Source organism: Spinacia oleracea, chromosome 2, assembly GCF_020520425.1.
Source record: "Spinacia oleracea cultivar Varoflay chromosome 2, BTI_SOV_V1, whole genome shotgun sequence".
Lineage (NCBI taxonomy): Eukaryota > Viridiplantae > Streptophyta > Magnoliopsida > Caryophyllales > Amaranthaceae > Spinacia > Spinacia oleracea.
In genome coordinates, this window is record NC_079488.1 from 61720498 (window position 1) to 61746109 (window position 25612).

Sequence of the window (25612 nt, forward strand, 5' to 3'; positions counted from 1 at the left end):
AATGTTTATCTATCAACTTTTTATTTTTATAATATAAAAGTTACAAAAAAGTAGATTAAAGTTACAAAAAAAAATGCATAAAAGTTATCTTGGTGTACAATAAATTTATTGTACACCTTGTGCGCGCAAGACCTTTTGAATAAATCTTAGTAATATTCCTAGGAGCAAGGAATTTTTGTTGAACCCTCGAATCTTTTCCTGTATTAAAGGAAGTATTATTATTGCTAGGAATGTTGGATATATGTTGTAAAAATTGTGATTTTCCCCCTAAATTGACAGTAGTGTAGTTGACTTCTTCCACTCCACTATCAACCACATCTAATTTTCCTTATTTAGTTCCTAGTTGTGCTCCAAGTAGAATCTTCTTGATTTCCTAGAATAGAAATCGAGCCCGATCCCCCTAATCCCGTCTGTTTCTTTGCCACCCATGATCCTTGCTGCATTATCTTTGCTCCGACCTGTTCTACTAGCCCCCTTCTCGCCGCCACCAACCACTTTTTCGGCAGTTGTATTGTTCTTGTCAATTCGAGGTGTGTGTTTTCTAACTGGATTCTTGACTAACATCCAAGAGCCAAAGTCTTCTCGATTTTCCGGGTTGTTTTTCAATTTTGTGACATTGATATTGGTATTGACAAGTTGATTGTTCAGGTTATCCATGTTATCATCATCCGCTACCCTTGATGTGGGACAATGAGCCTCTTCATGTGAAGAAAATAATGCCCTTGGTCCAAGTGTGCATTCAATGTTAAGTCTAATAAATGCGGTTCAGTATTAATTAACAAGTTAATAATTCAGTGAGATCAAGTGAGCTGAATGCCTAGCTAGAGGCCGCTTCAGTTCAAGTGGAATTAATGATATTAATCCACAGCTTACTCTTGACTGAACCCGTAGGGTCACACAAATAGTACGTAAACGGATCAAGTATTTAATGACATTAAATACTCTATCTATGGATATTCGGAATCGACGGATCTTGGTTTCAGTGGGAGCTGAGATCGTCACAAGCAAGAAATGAATACTCCGGAAACGATGATATTGCCGGAAACGGAAATATGGATCGTATCGGAAATATAAATATTATCCAAGTTGTAGATGTTGCCGGAAACGGAAACATGGTACGTATCGGAAAATATTATCGGAAATGGAAATATTGCCGAAATCGGAAATATTGCCGGAAACGGAAATATTGTCAGAATCGGAAATATTATCGGAATCGGAAAATAATTCCGGAAACGGAAATATTAAATATTTGTTCGAAACGGAAATTAATTCCGGAATCGGAAATATTAAATATTGTTCGTATCGGAAATGAATTCCGGAACCGGGAATTTAATCGTAAGCGTATCGTACGAATAAGCATCGGACGAGGCCTGCCGGACGAAGGCCCAGCACGAAGCCAGGCCATCGCCCAGCAAGCAAGGACGCGCGCACGCCCAGCCCAAGGCAGCGCCAGGCCCACCGCAAGGCAGGCCCAGCGCGCCAAGGCAAGGCTGCCCAGCGTGGGCTGCGTGGGCCGAGCGCACGCGTGCGGGCGCCCTCGTGGCTCCGTGCGTGTGTGTTTGCGTCCATGCACAATTCCTAAATCTATTAGGTTTTTGGTGTGTGATTAAATTCCTATTCCTATTAGGATTATTTAATTAAATAGAGTCCTTGTAGGATTCTAAGTTTAACTAAATCGTATCCTACTAGGATTTCAATTCCCTTTCCAAATCTCTATAAATAAGGGCCTAGGGTCATAATTTATGGGTACGATTGAAGTATTCAAAGGGTAAGTTTTTGAAAGAAAATTCAGCCACACTCTTGCACAATAATAGCCGAAAATTCCTAAGCTTCTTAATGGCGATTCTAGTTGATCAATCTTGAGGCGGATCCGGATGTACTGTGGACTATCTACGGAGGGACGACACTTGGAGTCCTAAAGACTTGTTCTTGTTCGGTTCGGGCGCAGCTAGGGAAGGCACGCTACAAAGTGTATGCATCTATACTATGCTAAAAGATTATGTGTAAATAATATGCTTTCCTGGCTTTATGGTTTTCCGCATGATTTATGTATTGTCATATGTATCATAACCTAACATCATGTCCCATAATTCCACATTTATAACATATCATCCGAATGCCTTCATATTGAACTCTCCAAATCCTTCCTTTTAACCAGAATATTAAGAGGGGTTTTGTGAGATCAATTTTTACACTAAGTCTTGTGAACTAACCTGTCTGCTTGAGTTGTGGGTTTGTCCACTCTAAGCACCTTGCCAATTTTGGATCCAACCTTGTTAAGAAAGTTAATATCAAATACTCCACTGACAGATTTGGGATGCGCACCCAAGCTGTGAGAATTTTGATCGGAGCCTCATCTGGTATAAAAATTGGGGACCCATTTACTTTTTGTGAGGTAGCAATCATCCAGCATCCACGGCCCCTGGGTGAGAACATAGTTGTAACCTGCCTCATTTGTAAATCTTGCTATGAAATATCTGTATCCAATGTCAGTTAGGGATAACTCTCGCTTAATGCTCCACTTTTTCTTTAGCCTACGAATAAGTCCCATGTACCCCAATTTACCGTCAAACATCTTGATGATAAGGGAGTTTCTCCAAGGCTTATGCATTCTCTGCTTCTCTTTGGTCAAGAGGATGATGGGACAACGTTCAGCCTGTATGATTTCTTCCGGTGCAATATCATCGTCTGATACATCATCTTCCTCTTCAGTGAGCATAATCTATGCACCATTGTGTTGCTTCCCAGGGGCGGATCCAGAAACTTTTAAATGGGGGTCCAAAAAAATTTATGATTTGCTTTCTAATTTCTCATATTTGCTCCTTTTAGGGGGTTAACGTTGAGAGGTAACTGCTTCCCCCGTATCATATCACGAAAGGACAATGTGGGGGTTGGGAACCTACCATGGCAGGGCTTTGTGTGCCCTGGGTGGGTACCATATATATGATTGCCAGCAGCACCATGTTGTTCTTCCATTTCAGTCATATGTGTATCACTATTTGTGGTTTTATCAAATATAAACTGCGTGATTTTCCGTTTAGGCTTCTTATTTGATCGGAGTAATTGATCTTTTTCTTGGCTAGTTTTCAGGTTTTCCAAAAGGTTTTTGCTAGGGAGGATGTCCATTTCTTCCAACAGCCAATATTGTAACCACTATTTCTCTCTCCTTTGGTTATCTTCTTATCTCCTTGAGTTCCTTATGTGAAAAAATATATATATATATATATATGTATATTCACAATTCAATCGATAAAACCTTTTGTTTTGATTAATTTCTGACAGTTTGGCGTATCAACTTTGTGATCTTGTCCTAATTTAATCTCCTTCTAGGATTGATTATGGGGCTCTATTGTTATTGTTGTTGCTGTTTGGTAACCAATTTCTGAGTTATTATGGGTTTGATTTTTAAAGGAAAAAACAAGCTTTCAGCTCCTGACTAACGAACATTAGATCGGACGTCTGGATTTCACTCCAAAAACCCACCTTGAATTTTATTTATTTCAGCTTTTTTCCAAATAATTCTAATCATTTAATGTGACTTACATTATTAGCTCTTAGTCATTTAAGGTGAATGAAAGTGCTCGTCAAACAGAGCCAGCCAAAGTCTAATGATAAAGTGAAAATACTGTGAGTCCTGCAAAGTATACATGATTCCTAAGTGAATATTTAGGACCGACTTTTTCATTCAAGCACAAAGCTAATAAGCAACAAGCAAACTTACAATTATAGCCATCCTTGTTAAGCAACTAAACCAATTCATACAGAACAAATACAATTATCATTTAATTCTTCTTCTTCTATCCTTGTCTCTCTCTTGTCCCCTATCTCTCTGATGATCATCCCTCTCAAGACCTCCGCTCTTCTCACGGTCTTTACTTCTGTTTCTGATTCGCTCGCTGTCTGAATCTTGAGATTTAGACCTGTTTTTTGCACGGTATTCCCTGTCGGAGTCTTCTGTATCCCTATGTGATCCCCGCCGTGGTGGGCTCCCACTTCGACTCCTGCTGCGGTGCCGTTTTCTTGAAGATTCTCGCAAATCATCCCTTTTGTCTCTTCTCTCTGAATTTCCTGCAGCATTTGCCGATACAGCACATCAGCATGAACCAAACATTGAAGCATACAAGAGTTGGTTAAATACTCTATTGCCAAGTTAACGAGGGAGCGAACAAGAAACAGAACAAAGAGCATACAAGACCATTCCAAAACTTTTCAGAATTAGCCACAGAACATAAATACAAAGAGAATGCACCACACAATGTCAGGAAACATGAATCTTCCCCCCACCCCCTTTTTCTTTATTAAAATTGGAAAACATGAAGCAATCATCCAAAATAATGAATTAGGGTTGTCCTTTTAAGGGTTTACATATCCTTAAAAACAGAAAAAGCAATGTTTGGAAATTGATGCATCAACCACAAGGCAAAGTCCAGAATGTAGAAAATGCTCAATGCCCAGTTGCATCATCACCTCACTCCAAAACTGCAGTGTAAACCAACCCGACACACCCGAAAAATAACATTTCAAGGAGAAACAGTTCTAGCACACATCTCAAGCCAAAATTTTAAACAATGTAATATAAAATAGACGAAAATACTCCCTCCATCCCATAAAGTTAATACTCCGTAACATTTTGTCTACCATATATACCTTTTTTTTATTGGACCATACTACTCGCGCATGCAAAACCTACGTATATTCCAATGCAGGTTTCACCGTTTTTAGTGGATGGATAAGATAGAGCAGATGGTTAAACAGGGACTGAAGGATTATGAGAACCGAAATAACAGATGGTTAAAGAAAGCCACTCATCAAAAATCTATTGTTAACGTGCTTGGGTGACGGCAATACTACGGATTATGAGAAAGAATTACACAATGATTAAAAAAAAAATCCCAAGTCCCAAGGAGAGAAAATAATGGGCAGTTAGCTATTGATGACAAGGTCTTGTCAGTACTTCAAGTTTAAAGAACAAAACCAAAATATAAAGCCGTATGATTTGCAGAAAGGTGCCAATGTCATCAGGAATTCTCATGAACTCGCTTCAAAATATAAAGCATGCAAAAGAATCAAGAGTATGTCTCCAAGTCCTATGAGACCACCATATGCGTAAAACAGCTGATGTCAGCATTAAAAAAGATAACAATTTGATTAGAAACTATAACTATTTGATTAAAAGGTATAACTATTTGATTAAAAAGTATAACTATTTGATTGGAGAAAGTAATTAATAATAGTAGAATATAACTATTCGATCACATTGAGTAACTATTTGATTAAAAAGTATAACTATTTGGTAAGAAGTCGGTCTTATACATAAGACCATCTTCTATAAGTTTTTGTAAAGAATTAAACCCTATGGCCATAAGTAAAAAGACCAGTGACTCGTTTTCAATTAGCACTCCCGAATTGACCAACTTATGTGGTGTAACTGCAGTGAAATTATCACATATGACAAGAAAAAAGCACCATACCCTTTGGTAACCCTCTCGAAGAAAATAACAAGTACACATTTTTAAACACATTACATCCTTTGCTAGTCATACAAACAACACATGGTATATATTGTGAATAAGGGAACGCGTGTCAAGTACTCCCTTTCCTTTTTTGAACCTTTATTAACCTACACACTTGTAACTTACTATTTCTAGACAATGGGTCCACCACTTAAATCTCACATAAACTACTTTATGCATGTCACTATCATAAATTGCCTTTTCTCTCTCCTGATTTTGTATGGGAACCTTGGTTTTGATAAAAAGGCAATCATGTAGATTAAATATAAATGGAGGGAGTACAATATAAACTAGGTACATTCACATAAAATATGTGACTAGAATTGTACGGAGTATTGAGATCATGCAAAAAGAAAGTGGATGGAAGTAATATATCAGTTCTTTTTCCCTGGAACTTCTCCTCTTTGGCTGTTTGGAGAGAAGAAACAAGCTCTACCTTTTGAAAAAGGTTGTTTGTACTATGATGTGACTTATAAAATTACGAGGAAAAACTTACTATTCCTGGGAAGATTTTCACTTGAACCTGACAACCCATACTCTGATTCCAGACGTTTCCTATGTACTGCAACCTTCCTCTCAATTTCCTCCGCACTTCTGACACCTCGTTCCTCGAGAGACTCCCGGTATTCCATCAAAGCAACTTCTAGACGTCTCAATTTTTGTCTGAAAAAGAAGTGAAGAGCCACATCAAATATGTGAGAGGTTACGTAGATATATAAGCTAAAGAATTTAACATTGGTAAATTACAATGTATGAACATGAGAAATCAGACCTCTATCATTATCATATTTTTTGCAGAGACAAAGGACAGTGGAAAATACAACTAGAGTTCTTTGCTCTTATAACAAAAGTAAATCACTATTTCCCGCCAGAAATTACTCACTACTTCCGTGGTAACTTCAAATTTTGCCCCTCCCCTTCTCTATCCTCTCCCAAGCCACCACGCCACTGTCTATCCAGTACCCACCCACCACACCCCAGCAGCTCATCCACCACAACACCAAGCCTTCTCTCCCTCCTCCATCTCCTTCCCTTTCTCATCACTTTCCTGCCCTCCACACAGCTACCACGCCAAACCACCATTCCCACGAACGCCTAGCGGCCTCCAGGAAAACAAAATTGACATCTGAGCCAGCAGCGGCATCTACAATCAGGCTGCCGTTTAGGTGGTGTAGTCCAGAGCAGACGCAGCCACCAGTGCAGTAGCGTCTACTCTGAATCCCGCCACGGGTTCAGGTGATAAAAATAATATGCTGGCGACTGCTAGGCGTTCATGGTATTGGTGGCTGTGCATTAAGAGGAAAGGCTGAGGAGAAAGAGATAGGTGGGTTGTGGTTGGAGTCGCGTTAGAGAGAGGGAGTAAGCTGCTGGCTGTCGGGGTGGTGATGGCTGGTGTGGTGAGGTAGCAGGCAGGTGGTGACGGCTATGTGCTGGGATGGTGACGGTCACATGGGGAGAGAGGAGAGAGATAAGGGGAAAGGCAAAAATGGAATTTACCATGGCAGTAGTGAGCCAGCGGTATTTAGTAACACCCTTACATATATCCAATCATCAGCACATCTCAAGTTTCTCAAGTATGGACCTAGGGAAGCTATACTAATTCTTTCAATCACTTGTTTATACAGGAAAACTAAAGAGAAGATGCAATTCTGAAGCTCCAAAGCCGCTCATACAGGCGGAGAGGGTTTCACTAACCAAAGTGACTTAAGATTACAACAATGTCCTAATTGTACAATAGTTAAAAAAAGGTCTGCATTCCTCTGCAAGACTTCCATGCTCCCATCCCATGTCAAAGAAATTGAGAGTGATAAGTAAAGCGGAAGAAACTCATAAAAGAGAGAAACTAACAAAAATTACACCGGTAGCAAATAAGGTTATAAGCACAGTTAAACAAACCTCTGTTCTTCATTTAAAGTGACTTCCGGCTGCGTTGCAGTACTAGTCTGAGCTGCAAACTCATTATCCTCAGCATTAGAAGGATCATCTGCAGCATTCTCACTCCCAGAAGATGAATAACTCAACCCCAGACCACTAGATCTTTGCTTAGGCTCATCATCATCATCTTCCCTAGCCCACTTTGAGGCTGGCAAGATAGTCTCCACTTTCTCTTTGTTCGAGAATGCTTTCACTTCAGGTTGAGGAATGGAAAATGCTTGCGGCAGATAGTTAACTTTTTGTGCTTCCGCACCATCCCCATAATGGTTCCATGTTGCTGACTGTGCAGCCTCCATCTCAACATTCACATCTCTCTGTACATTTGCATATCTACCTGAGCTTGGTTGAGCCTGTACATATTTCAAGTCCTCTTCTAGCTCAGATCCACGTTGCTTCTCAGCCTCTCCAAGATAAAGCAATCGTGCAACCATCATTTCTCTACCCCCAACGAGTGACAGTCCATTGTGCCTACAACGCCTCTCCAGCTCGGGAAGGGGGAGGCTACGCAGCTCTAACATCGCAGCTCCCTTTCCCATAGCCAATGCCACGTCCTGGTTAGTCTTGTTCCTATCACTCATATGTTCAGGGAGGCCTGCCTTTTCATCTAGTTCTAGTACATCACCACAGATGGAATGGAAAGGAATAACCCCAGAAGTACTCGGTCGAAGGAAAGTAGCTCGCAATCCATTAACGTAAGCATCTGAAAACAGAAACCAGTCTGACCAAACTTGAAGCACCTTCAACACCCTCTCCTACAAGTTCGGTACAAATTTTGGGTCAGTGAACAAGAAAAATTAATAGAAGATACAAGAAAGAGTATATGTAAACAAAACAATTACCAAATCAAGCGCTAACCTTAAGAGCTTCAGCAGTGATCCTTCCACTTATGCTACGGTACAAGTCATTAAAGCTCTCTATTATGTCAGGCAATGTCGCCTCAAATTTTGTACGATATGCTGACGCGTTCTTCACAGGAGCGCTGCTATTATGAAGAATGTCAGAGACAAGCATCAATCTGGCAACTTTCGTGGGTATTGGTGTTTCCTTCAGAGTAAGAGACTCTGTTAAAACTTCAACTATCTGCCATGCAAGCCAAGAACCAATATAAGTAAAAACTTAATAGTAAAGACATTGGAGAAGATACTAATCCTATACATGTATAACCTTCATAGAGTCTAACTCAACAAAGTAGTCAAGTGCTTCCCAAACTATGAGGCACGAGACATTATTAGTAAAACAGCCTTGGTCGGTGACAGAGAAAGCTTGATAGAGGCATCAGTTGTCAAATCAAATAGAGAAAGGAAAACAACATAAGCCTATCTTGTATCGAAATTAGAGGACATGTTTGGATTATTTTAACAATTGCAATCCACGTTGATCAACAATAAGAATCTTCTCACTATGCCAAAAAGTTTGCTTACACTTAGAAAATGGTATTACAAGTGATTCACATACAACAAATTCAAGTATTCCATACCAATTAGACACATTATACTAGTGCTATATATTCAAGGAGGCCTAAAATCGGAGATTCCTTTTTAAATGGAATGAATATCTTAAGTTCCTTACCACAAGCCACTTTTTTCACTATTTCAAACTCGGTTTGGATTTTACCGACTCATGATCCTAAGTACCAAAGTGTTCAGAAAAAATAGTTAAATAATTAAATATATTGTTTGTCGGTATACTAGACAAGTAGACATGCACTCTTTTCCAATTAAACTACTCCCTCACAGATAACTTATTTATTTACATAATTAAATATAATGTGTGTCGGTATACTAGACATGCACTCTTTTCCAATTGGAATACTCCCTCACAGATAACTTATTTATTTACATTTCAATTCAATTTTGACCACACTATGGCACAGTCAAAACTAGAACATGGTTTTTGAAATGATGGGGGTGATTCAACACATGCCACACTTTTCATTCCTGTTCTAAACTTGGTTTGCACTTGACAGGGTCACAATCCTGAAAACCACATTATCCCCATGATTTTTTAGATTTTTTTACCCTTCGCTCGCATAATCAAACCAACACGTAATGCATACCTCACCCGCAGCATCAGCATTATCCAAGGAAAATCCCATAGTGTCTTTAATTTGACTTCTCTCTAGGGTCAAAGCACGCAGCATATCCTCAAACTTGTCCCTCTGAGAGTCTGTAAGTGTCCTTTCAGGCTCGACACGCTGCACATAAGCAGAAAAATTTCCACGGATCAGAAGAGAGACAAAACTTTATGGGTAAAGATGCAAACATCTACCCCCAAAGAAGAAAGTCTTTTTAAGGCAAATGGTGAAATGGTGATGCTTAAGGTTTAATACTGGAGAAATTTTCCAAGGTGCAAAGATATGGGTCATAGTGAATTAGTGATGGACCCATACGCAGTAGCAAGAGCATTTTAAGAAAAAGTACCCTGGTTCTTCCTGCTGCATATGTTGTGCCAGACTCCTTTTCGAGGTCTGGACTTTTTGCTGTGGGAATAGGAGGTGGCACCCATCTGAAACCAACCACAATATAAACATACATATATTAATATGAAGTCTGGGAAATATAGAACTACTTAAACAAACATGAAAAGGGGGGCTAATTTACCTCCCACTACCAGTTATCATAATGAAAGGCTCTGTTCTCCATCTCTGGAGAGTGTCACCCTGAATCAAGTGTACAAACATCAGAGAGAATTACATAGCTTACATGAAGCAAGAATGATTTTTAGTATATTATAGGAAAATGATGTATGCAGCCCTTAGTATCAACTTATAATTAACATTAATTACGGACGCTTGTTTTTGGCATGCATTCCTAAACTAATTCCAATTTAGGAAATGCATTTGATGTTATTTACAACCCTAACTCCCTAAGTGCTGCATACATCATTACCATATATTATATAGACATTGATCTTTAGACATTCTTACTTAAGAAAGCATATTTAAATATCCTGTTAACTAAAATGAGAACACGATAGCCTAAGAAATGATTACTTGTTCACAGCAAACACCATTAGTGAGAAAAGTTTTCAAGAAAATTCATAAATTAGATTTTCCCATGGAGAACTTCCAATACTGGATGCAACTAAAATTACTATAGAAGTAGCTTTATCTTAAACATGATAATCAAATAAACATGCTTACATCAGAAGCTTTGGTACTACAGAAGAACGTTACATGGAACATATGAGAAATAAAACATTCATGACGAGAAGACCTCTTTAACCAACCCACTTCATTTAAGTACATAAGAAAACACACCTGAGCAAAAGAATAGAGCCTCCAAACATAGTACATATGTTCCTTTGAGCCAAGTTCAAACAAGAAACTAAAAAGAGAATTCCCCCGTCCACGCTCCATTATTGCTTGCTCAAAAGCACATCCTCCATCTAAAACATATAAAGCCATGGTATCAATGACATGGCGAAGATGCCTATCCTCGGGAGGCACAACTGTTATATCTGGGACATTAGGAGTAAGGACCTAAAGATGGAAGCAACAAAGTGTCAGAAATCATATAATAAGTTGAGCATTTTGAAGTCTCCACTGAATTGGGAGCTTCATAGGAATCATGACCACCAATAACAAATTTACAATTGTGTGAGGTCATCCTACCATCGAAGAAGATTAAAGAAAGCATTACAAGCACAAGTCTCCACTGAATTGGGAGCTTCGTAGGAATCATGACCACCAATAACAAATTTATCAATTGTGTGGGGTCATCCCACCATCGAAGAAGAATAAAGAAAGCACTTCAAGCACTTACGGCATTATTTTCTCCAAACACTAATAATTAAAAAAAATTAAAAAAAAACTACATATTTACATTGAATTCCAAGAAATTAGTTATCATTGTTCCTACTTATCCAAGTGTAATGTTCCATAGTGGTTAGTGATTGCATTGCATCCTAATTATGGTCTAATGTATCATTGTCAATCTCAAAATGATATTCTGATTCAAATTACATTATTCAAACGTACAGGAAATCATAAGGTAGAATAACTTTTGAAATTTGGAAGTTTTATCCATGTTGAATATATCTGCTCTAAAACATCATTTTATCTCATATCCAGGAAGATGTTTCATTCCATACCAAGATACCAATTAGCAGTTATTCTAAAACTAACATTGAAGAAGCTTATATGTAATTAACCTGACCACCCAACCAATCAAGAAGCTATTGCGCAAATGTAAACAATACACGGAACTCTTTGGTGAAGCTCGGCAAGTTAACAAATTTTAACCCTAAAAGACAAATGTTGCCTACTATTCCCTTTGTCCCTTATTGTTTATCATATCAGGGTGGTAGGGCATGGTATGTAATAGTTGAAAGACTTAAAAATGGATAATGGATAGTGGGGCATAAGAGAGATAGAAAGAGAGAACCAAAGAGTAATAGTGAAAAAACATTTGAGACATCCATAAATAGGAAGTGTGAAAACCAAAAAGGTAAGCAGCAAGTACTTTGGAGCAGGGCTAGTAAACATTCAGGAAAGAGAAATTAGTGAAGAAAAAATTCGGATTGGCAAACAGTAATTCTGACTCTAGGGGTGTCGGCTAGTATTCTTGATGCAAGGGAAAGAAAGAGAGATGAAAACATCAGAGCGAAAGATAGATGATAGAGCAGAGGCCCAAGATAGAACCGGAATAAGAATGAAGATGGACATCCTAGAGGGTGGAAATCAGAATACATAAGAAGAGAACTTGCTTTCCTTTGCATAGTCCATCACTAGCCCGGATAAAGGAGCACTTCACAAAATAACTTTGTCAAATCTTTCTGGTGGACAAGCGCACAAGCATAAGATTAGCTAGAATCCTATTTTTCTTAGAGCTTGTACCATTATAGACCTAGCTCACGTGGCTTCCTAAGTGATTATCTAATCCCCTCATCCCTCTCCTCTACTCAGTACTACACAATCTGAAGTATTAATGCCTTACAGTTCAAAAAAGGTAATAGAAATAGAAAGAGCACGTCCAAATAGATGGACATTGTTGCTATAATCGTTCTACAAATTTATTGGCATGTTTTAATATTTTTGAGTATCGATCTCTAATTTTCATACGTCCTTATGTTTTTTATTTCTTTAAATGATAATCATGCATTCATGCATACACTAACCAAGTATCGGTACAGAGTTCTCTCCTTTAGATGCAAACATGAAATGATCAGAAGCATGTATCCAGATAAAGTATTGGTTGCAACTAACACATACCAGATGAATCAAATGCTCCAACCCCCAACCAAAAATTGCATGAGGCTACGGAATAATATATACAATACCAACTTGCAAGGCTAAACGTACAGTCACACAGTCCTGGGTAAAATAAGTGCATAAAACTAGAGCTCCCTAAACCATGAATAATTTAAACAGCTTAGGCCCGTTCATTATCGTTTTTGTTGCGAAGTTTTTTGTTTTTTCGAAAACTAAAAAAGAAAATACGGAAACCACAAAAGATAGTTTACAAAATCAATATGATTATTATAGGGATGTTAACTTTTAAGTTCATAATTCAACCCAATTCATATTCCTTTGAAAATCAAAAAACCAAAAACAGAAAACTGGCAATGATACCGAAGGGGGCCTTAAAAATTAACAAATATACTATTAATCAGGGAGAAAGAAAAATGTACTGCTTTTCAAAGTTAAAAACATATAGATTATGAGCTAGTCCATGGCCTTCAAAAATTAGAGAGTGCTCTAGTATAATCATCACACAAGCTGTTCAAAAATTTCATCACACAAGCTGAGTGAAAAGACACTTATCAAGCAAGAAAAAGAAAACATACCAGCTCAGAGTTTTGATTTGAGACTGGAGCCACTGGGGCGCCTGAACCAGACAAGATTACGGTGCCACCCTGTTAATCAAATCAGATGAAACCACTGAGAAAGAATTCTAACAGCTAAGGTGGGTGGGGGGGTGGGGTGGGGGGGGGGGGGTTGGCAACTAAGCTAGTCAACCTCTTTACTTCTGATTGCCATATGACCAGGTGGAGGTGCAGGTAGCGCTTGTGATGGAAGAGCAACTGATTTACCCCATCCAATCTTCAATTCATATTCATAGACAACCACCCCTGAAGCATAAAAACCGACCTTTTATTGCATTTGCATCTACAAAAGCCTCAAATTGCACTCAAGAAAATTCAGGAGAATCAAATGTTAATTACCACAAGGGTAACTGAACCGATATACGTATATGGCACAGGGAAAACTCAAATCTCATGAGTAATTTATATTTGACGCACCATATGTGTACATTTTTAAAATATTAAGAACTACCGTTACAGTGTACATGTTTATTCAAACCAGCTCCTTTATTTATTGTTTTTCCTCTTCTCGCAAATTGGAAGAGAGCCAAATAGGCCATCTTATGGTAGAAAGATCACTAACTAAGAATGACTCTTCAACAGGAAGGACTTGCTTCAAGTAAATAAAAACCCTTTTATCAGTTATTGGAAGATAAGACCTCTGAAACAATGTACGAGGAAAGGATTACGACATTTGGGGAGCGACTGGGGGCATGGAAACATAGATTTCAGAATAACCTACGGTAAGAGTGAAGGGACACACAATTGTTAGCCGCTGGAAAAAAATATCTAACCACCCAACTCAACACACTCTGCCCTCAAATTCCAAACCCAAGTAATGCGCATTGTCCCATAAACAAATGCTCCTCAAATCTGCAGTCTTGTTAAGGTATGTTGCATGGGGGGGGGGGGGGGGGGGGGAAGGAGCTGAAAAGCAGAAACAATGCTTTCAAACAAAACAAAAAATTACTATAGCCGAGAAAACAGCACTATTATTTAATGAGGGGAATGAAAAGCCTACAGAAACTATTGGGAATAAAGGAGAGGGGGAGCCTAAAGAATCTCATATGTATCAGACCTTTTGGCAAGTTTCTCTTTCTGTCATCCCCCACCCCCTCTTGTCAAACCAGAGTTACTGTTCGTTTGCAATAGCATTCTAATATTCTTCACTCCAACTATCAGCTATAAACAAATCAGGATTAGAAAGTGGAAACCAACATACAAAATTAACTGTTCCTAAATCTAATACTCAACTTACATGTCTACAATTTTTTACCATAAACCCACAATTTTTCACCAAAAACACCCTGGAAACAATTGGTTGTAAACGTGTTTAATAGGTGTTTCTTGCAGTTTCTTGTTACTTTCTTTCATTCAAAATGTTAAGCCACCCACCAAAGTAGTTATCAAAGTATCAGACTTTTCATACCCCGATACAGTTTCCAAAACATTTTAGACATCACATCAAACCTTGCATTTCATCTTTAGCAGCTTGTGCTTCACCCCTATTCATAAAAGCAACAAACCCACAATTCCTTTGCCGCCTTCGTTCTTCTTCTGTCCTCGGCCACATGATTTTCACGCTAGCAATAGGTCCGAACCTCCCAAAGGTCCTCAAAAGGAAACTCTCGTCCACCTAAATCATGCAAGGCATTCACAGTTTCATCAACATCTCATAAAACAATATTTGGAGAAAACCTATGTTGAAAATCTAGAAATTTTGAGCTCATTCGTATAAACTATTTCTGTAATAAAAAGGAAAGGAAATATATTCACAAGACAAAGTTTCAACAGCACTTTCACAGACTAACCTTCGGTGATAAATTACCAACATAGAGATTTGTTGTTTGCGGATCACCGTCATCAAAAGAACCCCTCCCAGCATCAAACTCGTCAGGCAGCTCATCAAATCGAGTAATTGGCTGACAAAAAGTAAACAGTGATGTCGAAGTAAAAATCATAGGAATGCAATAAAAGAAACAAAATGGTGCTAGAAAGAATAAGTAGACCAGATCTTTTTCACTAGTATGGCCCCACCAGACAGGCATTTCTCAAAATCCAGCAGTTTAGAACTTTAGTCGCCCCTACCTGATGCGGTAGCAAGCATGGTTCTACTTTACATAGTTTATGTTGTCATGTTTTTAGTTAGCATGTTTTTGCCATTCGTTTGAGCAGGTTTTTCGTGGGTTTTAGCTCGTGGTTGCGTCAGGAATTGTTTTTATGATTTTGGGTTGGGTTACTTGTTTAGGATTTTCTTTTCGTGTTTCTCGATCCCTACTTGTGTCAGGAATTGTTTTTCATGTATTTCAATTCCTAACTTGTTCAGGATTTGATTTTCGTGATTTTAAATCCTGAGTTATGCTAGGATTTGTATTTACTTTGATTTCAGCTTCCTAATAGGTTTAGGAGTTGCGTTTGTTTTCTAGTAGGATTTAGAGTAATCTAGACATGTACTTGCTCAATGCCTATATGCATTTTCTTATTGATTTGCTTAGAAACGAGCACCACAGGCTTGAGCTTAGGTATGCCAAAGACATGCATTCCAGATGGCAACAGGAGCAAGAGCTCATCAACAACAAATACTTTCAAAAAATCTTGCATGATGCAATTAAGATATACCCTTTTTCAACTCCGTTCATAACAACTTAAGGTGAAGACAACTTGACAATGAGAAATGAAGCACCACAGACTTGAACTTAGAGCCAATAGAACAAGAGCTAATCAGCAACAAATAATTTCCGATAGTCTTGCATGATGCAATTAAGGATGTCGCTTTTCAGCTTCCTTCGTGTCGATGGAAGGTGAAAACAACATAAAAGCAGTAAGTCATTCACAGTATTACAAGTTGTCCTCTCTCTCTCTCTCTCTCTCTCTCTCTCTATATATATATATGTTCTTGAGTCTCAACCAAGTACATAAACCAGGATATTTTTTAAATAAATGAACAATAGAGATATTCGCATCGTTTCCTCCTCAACTGTGCAAGGCATAATTAATGAGAGTTGACAAACAATATAAGATAATATCTAAAAATTACAAGCAGAACCATGGGAGATATTGCGCATTCTACTACATGTGTGTGAATAAATGGAATAAGAGATAAAAGGACAAACAATTAGGGAATTCTACATCAAAATTAGAGCCACTCACAGAAGGAAGTTCCCCATCCCGCCATTTGTCACGGTCTTGATTTCTCTTTTCTCTCATCTCTTGCTCATGCTTTAGCTCCTCCATAAAGTTGTCAATATTTCTCATTCTTCCTTTCTCCTTTTCCTTTGACTTCTCTCTGGGTTCCTGTAAGTGAAATCTAAGAATTAGAACTCTTACCAAGTAGAAAAGGCAAGACAAATCTTACATGATGTATTCCTACCTCCCTCTCATATTCTCTGCTTTTAGCTGCTGCCGTTGGTGGTGGTAAGAATGATGGAACATATCTGCCAATTGCGAACATCGATTTCACTCGGCAAAGCACCAACAGTGTAGAAAAGCAACACTTCCAAGAAGAAAAGAGCAAATAGGCAGAATTGACAAAGAAAAAACTAACCTATTAACTATTAAAACATGAAAAATAAGTTGTGCAGCAACGCTATAAACATCAAAGTTGGAATCAATTCTGCGACTCTAGTAACCCAAGTTTACATTGCATTCCATCTACTCATAAATAAAAAATAACCATATTTATTCTGTTCTTTTGGTTCAGAATAAGTATCAGCTTATACTTACAGTGGCAACTTTTTGCGGTACTTCCTATCATACTTTCTCACTCTGTTCCTAAATATTCTTCCCATTTCCTATTCGCTCATTTTCCAATGCACATTTTACATCGTTGGTATATCTAATTATGTGTTAACAAAAATTATAAAATTTTCATATTGTTAAAGTACAAATGGGTCCATTTGTACTACATCAAGAACGACATTCCTCAGATGAAGCCCCTTCCTCAGGTGTCCGGGGTAATCAGGAAGATTTTTAGTGCAATCAAGTGGCTTAATAAGGTTTGCAATCACAAGGATTCACAACAACAGTTCCATTTGTAATACATCAAGAACAACAACATTGCTTAGATGAAGCCCCCTCCTCAGGCTTCCTGGGTTGCTCAGATTTTTTGAGCAATCAAGTGGCTTAATAAGGTTTTTGGAATCACAACAACAGTGATACATTGGTGATGAGAAAGATCTATAGAGAAGTGAAAGGAGAAAACAACAGAGTTCCTTGGAGGAAATTCATTTGTAATACCCCAGCACCCCCGAAGTGTTTGTTTATTTGTTGGTTGGCTATTTTGGGTAGACTCCCAACTTGTGAAAGACTAGCAAAATTCGGTGTGCAGGGTGCAGATGTTTGGGGCAGGGTGCCTATGTGGTAACATTGGTGAATCTTTGAATCACCTGTTTTTTGAGTGTTTCGAGTGTGCTGTCACCACTTCAATCTGGGGCAAGGTTTTGGTTTGGATTGGTTGTAACAGAGAACCAGAGAAGTAGCATCAAGAGCTCCAAAGGGCCATCAGAGACCATAATAAAAACAATGTTATGTATCAGGTATACAAAATGGCTTTAGCTATCTCTATCTATCAGATTTGGAAAGAGAGGAACAAAAGAGTTTTCAGAAGAGTCAAAATGATGTTAATGGCCTTGTTAGGCAAATTCAATACATAATTTGTATTAGAGTCTTCAATGTAAAAAAGCTATGCAATGTAGCTTAAAGGTTGTTTTAGTTTGTTTTTGTTGTTCTTTCTAGTAACTAGAAGGGTTGCCTGATTGTCTCGCTAGTTAGGAAGCTTGCTCGTTGTTTTGTTGTATTCTGCTGGTTTACAGCTTTGGTTATGATTGAAATAAAATGAAATTTATCAAAAAATAAAAGGACTCATTGAGACGAATCAAACAAAACCCATTGTTTTTTCTTAGACATTGGAAATAATTCAAAAGTTTCTATTCCATTGTGAATAGTGTCAAGATTCCAAATGGAAAGAACATCAAGGAACGGAGGGAGTATGAAAGAAGAAAGTGTAGTATATACAACCAGAGGACACGATATCCATAGAAATCAAATGATAGTAGAAAAGAAAACAGAAAAACAAAACCCTGTTGAGAAATATCTTCATATAACCAGCTTTCGCGATAACCTATCAATAGACACTCATCTTTTTCCAACACATAATGTGGAGGGTAATCGACACTTTATTGTGCCTTTGTATTAGCAGTTACATATAAGATGTTGAAATAAATCTACAAATTCATGCTTATTTTTGGCTTTAGATACATCAAACACCAACAAGGTCATTAAACGACATTTGTTGTCCATACATTTCTATATCCTGCTTCGTTCAGTTTTAGAATACTATATGCGCAATATTTGAAGTGGAGATCGGGAAACAAAGAATATAAGGGAATTAGAAGTGGAGAGGAGAAAAGTGAAGCAAAAAAAAGAAGATTTAAGGCAAACAAATCCTAAAGGAAACTACTTCGGCACAAAACAACAGAGTTTCCTAAATAACATTAATTTAAAAATTAATATTTTCTCACTATTAAGTTGTAAATACTTTCGAAGTGAAAAATATGAATATGAGTTGTTGCATTGTCTACCATTAATGACACATTTGGTAAGAGGTAATAAATGATGGTTGGCATGAATTTCTATGTAATTTTGCAAGGAAAGTGCCATGTTCTTCTTTATCTCTAAGTATGTGCATTTCTTCATAGAATTTCAATTTACACCCAAGTGCTCTAGAGGTATATCACTTACCAAAAGCAGGACATAATTTTTGATTTGTTGTACTTCCTCATTTTACAAGAATCATAGAGGAAAACTATTAACATTAGTGGAAGTTTTACCCTCCTACAAACCACTAAAATAAACTAGCCGGTACATTAATTACCTCTAATAGGTTATAATTTCCAATTGTATTTAAAACTTTATAACAGGACTAATGCTTATCATACCAAACCTTGAACACATAATGAGACAACTAAGATTAGATAACTTTACCGAAGTGGTATGCCATCACTTCCCCCATCTCATTCACGAGGGGTTGTAAATAAAAATGGATGACCAAAAAAGCTAACAAGATTACAGGTCTAGTAGAATCTCATTTTTTAATTTCCATAGACATATAACTTGGATTCAGTCTGCGACCATAAAATAAAAGGACGTTACTCTCTAAAGACTATTGTTGCTAATTTGCTATGCCATTGGTTTAATTATGCTTTGTTCTTTTCACATTAAAACTCAACTAGGCCTTAGCCCTCATGTGATTCTTCTAAACATACTGGCTCTAATCTGAACGTATCTAAAATTACCTAACTGTGAATTAAAATTGGCAGTGTTTACCGGGATTAATATGAACTTATTTACCCTTATTTGAGCACATAGTAACTTATTGCTTAATTCCACCCTTATCTGAAGTTTCCGAACCTACTTTTTTTCCCAGCAAATAAGAGAAATTGTATTACCAAAATGAAACGTTTAAGTACAAGCAACTTATACCAAAAACCAAAAATTTACATCAATGTCCTCTTCCCCACCTTCAAAGAAGGGTTGAAAGAGAACAAGCCATTCGCATCTTCGCAACGCAAATTATCTAGTAATCAAATCTTTCATTACATCAGTTTGTCTACATGCTAATCTAAACAAATAGACCTAATGACACTATCTTGATCATCACAGCATACTGTAAACACCTTATCTGAACTTATTTTTCTTCAAACTTTATATTTATACGGTGAAAAGAACAAGCCCACTGCATACTGTTTTCAAGTAAAAAGTTCATGTCGGATAAACAAAAGTGCCCTATCTTCGCTAAAAAATTTGAGATGGTCATAAGCTATACAACTATATGAAAGATGCCTAAAGAAATAAATAAGGTAATACAATGCATAATAACTAGATAAGAAATAGGAACCTAAGTATTCTAACACCTAATTCTAGAAAACAGATGTTACAAATTTTCAACTCACATTGGCTAATCAATGGAGCATTATAACATGTATAATCTAAATGCATTAATTTACCTACTCCCCTTCTTCGAACCAGATACACCATCTTTGGAAATTCCACCTGCCATTTGCGAATAATAAAAGGTCCATATTTTTATTAATGTGCCCAAAGTATAGTGTAAAAGCATCTCCATAACACAAATGAAACAAAAAAAAAAAAAAAGAGTATGCAACAGATAAAGCTCAAGTTTATTACGATAAATATTTCTTAAACTCCCGATGCTAACCTTCCAAATCGACTTTTGCTTTCTCATTCGGATTGATTAAACCACCTCGAACAAAGGTCTTTGAGCCAGGAGCATCCTCGCCTTGGAACGATTCAAGAAATTCCTCGTAAAGACGAGCTGTTTCATCTTCTGCCCTCTATAAACATATAACCAATTAACATATAGACCAACACCACCAATCAGCAGAAACAGCTAAAATGTTTCACCTTCTTTTTTGCTTCTTTTTCTTCTCGATGCTTCTGGAAAGGAGTCTTCTTCCGAGTGATTGAGAAAGAACTCATTTCTCTGATTCAATATCAAACTAACCAGACCCCAAAAACCCCTAAATTGAGAAAAAACTGAACCCCTAAATCTGCAAAAATAAAAAATTGAGTAAAAATGACAAAATCAATCTGGAAATTTAAGACAACAATTGATTTACCTAAGAGGTACTGACTGTAGAATTCAATTTTTCTGGAAATATTCGAATACTCGAAATACTTTCCTCTCAATGTTTTTGTTTGGAGGAGGAAGGGAGTGAGGACGAAGAAGAAGGAACGCCCTATTTTGGGTTCTTTGAGGGAGAAAAGGACCGAATCAGTAAATACTTATAAATCGTGAAATTACACCTGTCCTGTTTTCTTCATTTGTTAACTTGAGATTTTTCTTTCACTATTACGCAAAACGGCCGTTCGGCAAAATCAGCGGTTAGCGATTGAGTAGCGGTAACGTTGAATAGTAGCGGGTAACGTTGAATAGTAACGGGTAACAGTTAGTTGTTAAAGTAGCGGCTAACTGATATGTGTGTTCGGTAAAGTAATGTTGATATTCTAAAATAAACTAAAAGGTAAAATAATGTTTAAAACTTTATTATAAATTTGTCAAAAGCTACCCGCTACTAATTTTGACGTTTGATAAAAGCTACCCAAATACTACCTCTACTGCTAAACGCTACCTAAATCGCTACCTTGCCAAATACTTACAAGTTTTACAAGTAGCGTCTTGACTAGGTCAAAACGCTACCCGCTACCTCAAACGCTATTGCCGAACACGCCAAAAGTGACATAGGAGTTGACAAGATTTGGCCTATATATTAAAAAAAATGGGAACTTTTATATGATACGTCTTAGAGTTGAATCCTTGCAACAAAAAAAATGCAGGAATAGGCATTCATTCTTGTGTTTGAAATAATTAGTTGTTGGACGATGCGCTAGCGCACGTCGTACCCCCGAGTTATCAAAACTAAGAACCAAAATAAACTGTGTAAAATGATAGGCTAAGTAGCCATACGTTATCAAGGAGTATGTCCATCTATATCCTAGTAGGCGAGCTGAGTGTATTATCAATCCATACCCAACACAGTCAAATTAGGTAGCAGAAGCATTATGCATTTTCAGGAAATCAAAAAAACAAAATGCATTTTAAATAACTTGTCAAAAGTTTGTATTGCAGGGGATCGAATGAGCGCGCATCATAGTAGAAATGAAACAGAATGGTAGCATAACCTTTGTATTTATTTGAGTTTAATGCTCTTATGTTGTAAGGTGGTGTGATCGGTGAGGTTCACTACTATTGTATGAGCAATAAATGAGTTTGCTATACATGATTGATGATTAATAGGTATTTACTTTTAAATTTGCATTTGTTTAATTGTAATCCTGGTCAAATAACCAAGCCTCTACACGGGAAAGACAGGAAAAGCTTAAAAACTTAGCATTTTGCAAAATGAGAAAATGGATTTTGACTTACTTTGTATGTATGCTGCAAATATAAACTCAATTTGTCCCAAGTTAGACTAATCCAATAGCATTATACATAATTTCCTACGTGCTTGAGCTAAAGTACCCTAGCATTGACTAAGTATGTTAAGAAACTATTTTTCACTTGTTGCGCTATTGAAATATTGCAATGATCTACATTGTCAAAAATAATTTAAAAACTCCAATTTTGGTTACTTGCTCTAAAATGCTAACAAAATGTATGAAGTGAACATTAATAGAATCTTGGAAAAACACCATGAGTTAATATAATTATAATATTTAAAAAGTATGAATTAAGTATTTTACATCAACTACTAAGTTCTGCAATGGACCTTGTAACTGCTCCATCTCTGAATTCCGAGTCACTTCCTTCGTTGCTGCCATGAGGTTCTTTTCTATGATTATCTTAATATCTAAAAAATCCGAAACACACACCCATAACTTTAACATAACTAGTTGTTGGCCCGTGCACTAACGCGCACGGTCCCCCAAGATATAAAAATATGTTACATAAATAGGTTTACGTAAAAGATCACTGCAAAAAAACTCTGTAGCAAATGACAACATATTGTCAATACTTGGACTTGGAGACAAATACGTATACAAATGATAATTAGGTCCTGCTATCGTCCACGAGTACAAGATAGAAAAGACATCTATTTGAAGGTTGTTGGGCATTAATTACATTGTTTCTTGTATGTACTCAGGGAGTCCATTCAAGAATACGTTTATAAGACCCGTCCTTTGTAAATAAACATAGGGATTCACCGCGGAAGCAAATGTCTCTTTGTTCTTCTTAACTCATCAAGCAAGAAGCCACCTTGTGAATATTAAGGTGTCTGCAGTGACAACATCGCATCAGTGAGCATGAATAGGTAGATACTTGATCTTACAGATCATCATCAATGGGCTCGGGCTCCATATGTGATGGCTCTGGCAGAGCATGAGAAGGTATTTATATCATTATAGTATATTCGTAGGTACAAAAGTAAGAAGCAATTACTTCATTGTACCAAAGAAATTAAAATAAAGACTGAGCAAATATTCTGATTAATTAATAAATCCGGCTTTAGAACGAGACAAACAAAAGAAGAGCTTTGCTGACAAGGAAACATAGAAACAATGCCTAACATCCAATAAATCATAAATGGAGCTCAACAACAACAAATCGAGAAAGTTCAAAGAGACAGATTAGTCGATACATATTGTTATCGCATTACACAAAACTCAGAAGACAAATAAAATGACCTTGTTGTCCATATGTTGATATTGTGTCCTCGAACAGATCCACACAGGGGGAAAAGCCAAGTCGGGATAAAAAAAATGAAGAAAAACAGCTAGATCAACCAAAAAAGTTATCTTTTTACCTTGGATTAAAAAATCTTTCAAGTCCACATCACAAAGTTCATACACATCTGTCATTACTCCGACCATCTATAAAATCGATGTAAAAATAGTTGAACAAATGAGCCTTGATGTTCGACTCTATCATTCCCGACACCACTATCTTACAGCTCAACTTTCAATTCTTCAAAAGTTATGGTTCTGTTGTTATTTATGTCAATCATCATGAATAACTCTTTTAAACCACCAATTTCTTCTTCTGATAGAATTTCGCTATTAGTTCCAAGAAGTTTTGGACTTAAATTTGATACAATAAGTAAAATACAGGATATTAAAAGGAACGTGCTCTTTACCGTGCAGGAAAAAAGTTGTAGATGAGCAGATCCACTATTATGATTTTCTTACAAGGAAATATGTAGAAAATACACTATTATTCCGTTGAGATATTAATCACCTTAGGAATCTATAAAATAAACTATGATTTACGCATACTTGCTTAGGTATACCTCCCAATAATGTTATCAACAACCAAATATGTAGCTTTACCCCTTAAATAACAAATAAGTTATTCCAATAGTTCCTTGATATGAATGACATGATAATCTACTATCTCCACAATAAGAAAGAAGCAGTAAAACACTCGATTCAATTAGCCAGTATGATGTGTCAAAATCTAAATCAATACAATTATTCACAACTTGTCATCATATTATCTTCTCGTTATTACTTTTTCTAATTCAATCACATGACATTATACAAAATTGATTGCAATAACTATAAAATAAAAAAATATTGGATCATAATGACCATATTCATGCACATAACTCCTAACATTCACCAACCAACCAAGTTGACTGACCAAAAGTTTGATTAATTTCCATTCAACACACTAACATGAAATAATTGTGCCATTGGTGTCCATAAACTGCTAATATATGAAATGTGGATCCTCTTATTATATTGCAAAAAAAATAGACAACTTCAAAAAGGAGTCAACAGAGGCAATTATTGTATGATATATGCTCGCAATCTCTTTGCCAATTTGTACCTCTTATAATTTTATTTTCCTTACTTGGTTGACTTATCATAAACTGCTAAATACGAAATGTGGATCCTCTTATTATATTGCAGAAAAATTAGACAATTTCAAAAAGGAGTCAACAGAAGCAATTATTGTATGATATATGCTCGCAATCTCTTTGCCAATTTGTACCTCTTATAATTTGATTTTCCTTACTTGGTTGACTTATCAGCTTTAACTAAGGTAGAGTAAGGAATTTCTAATAAGATCTAGAGTAGCTTACATTCTGGACACTCCATTTTTACCCACCACAAAAGATAGAGGTAATAAAGTAATACTTTCTCAATTACCTTTAAGAGCAGAGAGATAAGAATATGAATATCATGTGTACTTTCCAAGTTCCAACCAAGGCTATCGTTACCTAACGAATTGAGAAAAAAATAAAAAAATAAATAGTGGCTAATGACGCTTTCCTAATACAAGAAGATCATATAGCGGTTGAAAAAACAACTGTCAATCTGAACTCGCGGTCTCATACAACAAGCCGCGGGGTTAAGCTCTCCGAGTCCATATATTCATTTATGACATGCTTATTCGCAAAACTGCGAGATGAGATTCAGAACCAATTATTATTTAGACTAATCATACACGTAACATTCTAGTTCATGACAAACCACATATATTAGATGACACACCTATAGTTCCGCCTAATTTGATGACTCAAACATCAGGAGGTCCCTCCTTTCCATCTACCGGTGTATACGCTACACGTTCTATCCACGATTTAATTTCATAAGTAACATGTGAGATGACCTAACAAGCATCCAAACAAACTATCAGTAACAAACTTTTAACCGAACTACATCCAAATAAACCCAATTGAGTCCTCTCATACATTTATTAAAATGTAAAACTCCATCTGAACTCAGGTTATTAAAAAGACACGGTTAATTAGTGATCAGCCAGACCAACCACTGCTACCAAATGACGGTAAATCAAACCTGTCGATTAACCATCCCCTGCCCCATAACAACCTCAC

At 36.9% G+C, this 25612-nt stretch overlaps 1 protein-coding gene across 2 annotated transcripts; it reads right to left on the reverse strand.

Moving 5' to 3' along the window:
- Positions 1-3568: 3568 nt before the first annotated feature.
- Positions 3569-21048, reverse strand: LOC110804836 (protein RRC1). 2 transcript variants are annotated; one of them, XM_022010442.2, is made up of 18 exons: positions 20891-21048; positions 20676-20821; positions 20470-20605; positions 20258-20303; positions 16624-16687; positions 16404-16547; positions 15065-15175; positions 14724-14889; positions 13408-13520; positions 13236-13304; positions 10708-10929; positions 10049-10107; positions 9869-9953; positions 9505-9642; positions 8304-8528; positions 7410-8200; positions 6010-6176; positions 3569-4068 (listed from the first exon to the last, which is right to left on the reverse strand). In XM_022010442.2, exons 2-18 carry the CDS (start codon positions 20748-20750, stop codon positions 3779-3781), a joined length of 2901 nt encoding a protein of 966 aa, XP_021866134.1. In that variant the 5' UTR covers positions 20751-20821; positions 20891-21048; the 3' UTR covers positions 3569-3778. The 2 variants fall into 2 exon arrangements, with proteins under 2 accessions (XP_021866134.1, XP_021866135.1); XM_022010443.2 differs by lacking the exons at positions 20258-20303; positions 20676-20821; positions 20891-21048 and having other exon boundaries at positions 20470-20609.
- Between the last annotated feature and the right edge of the window lie 4564 nt (positions 21049-25612).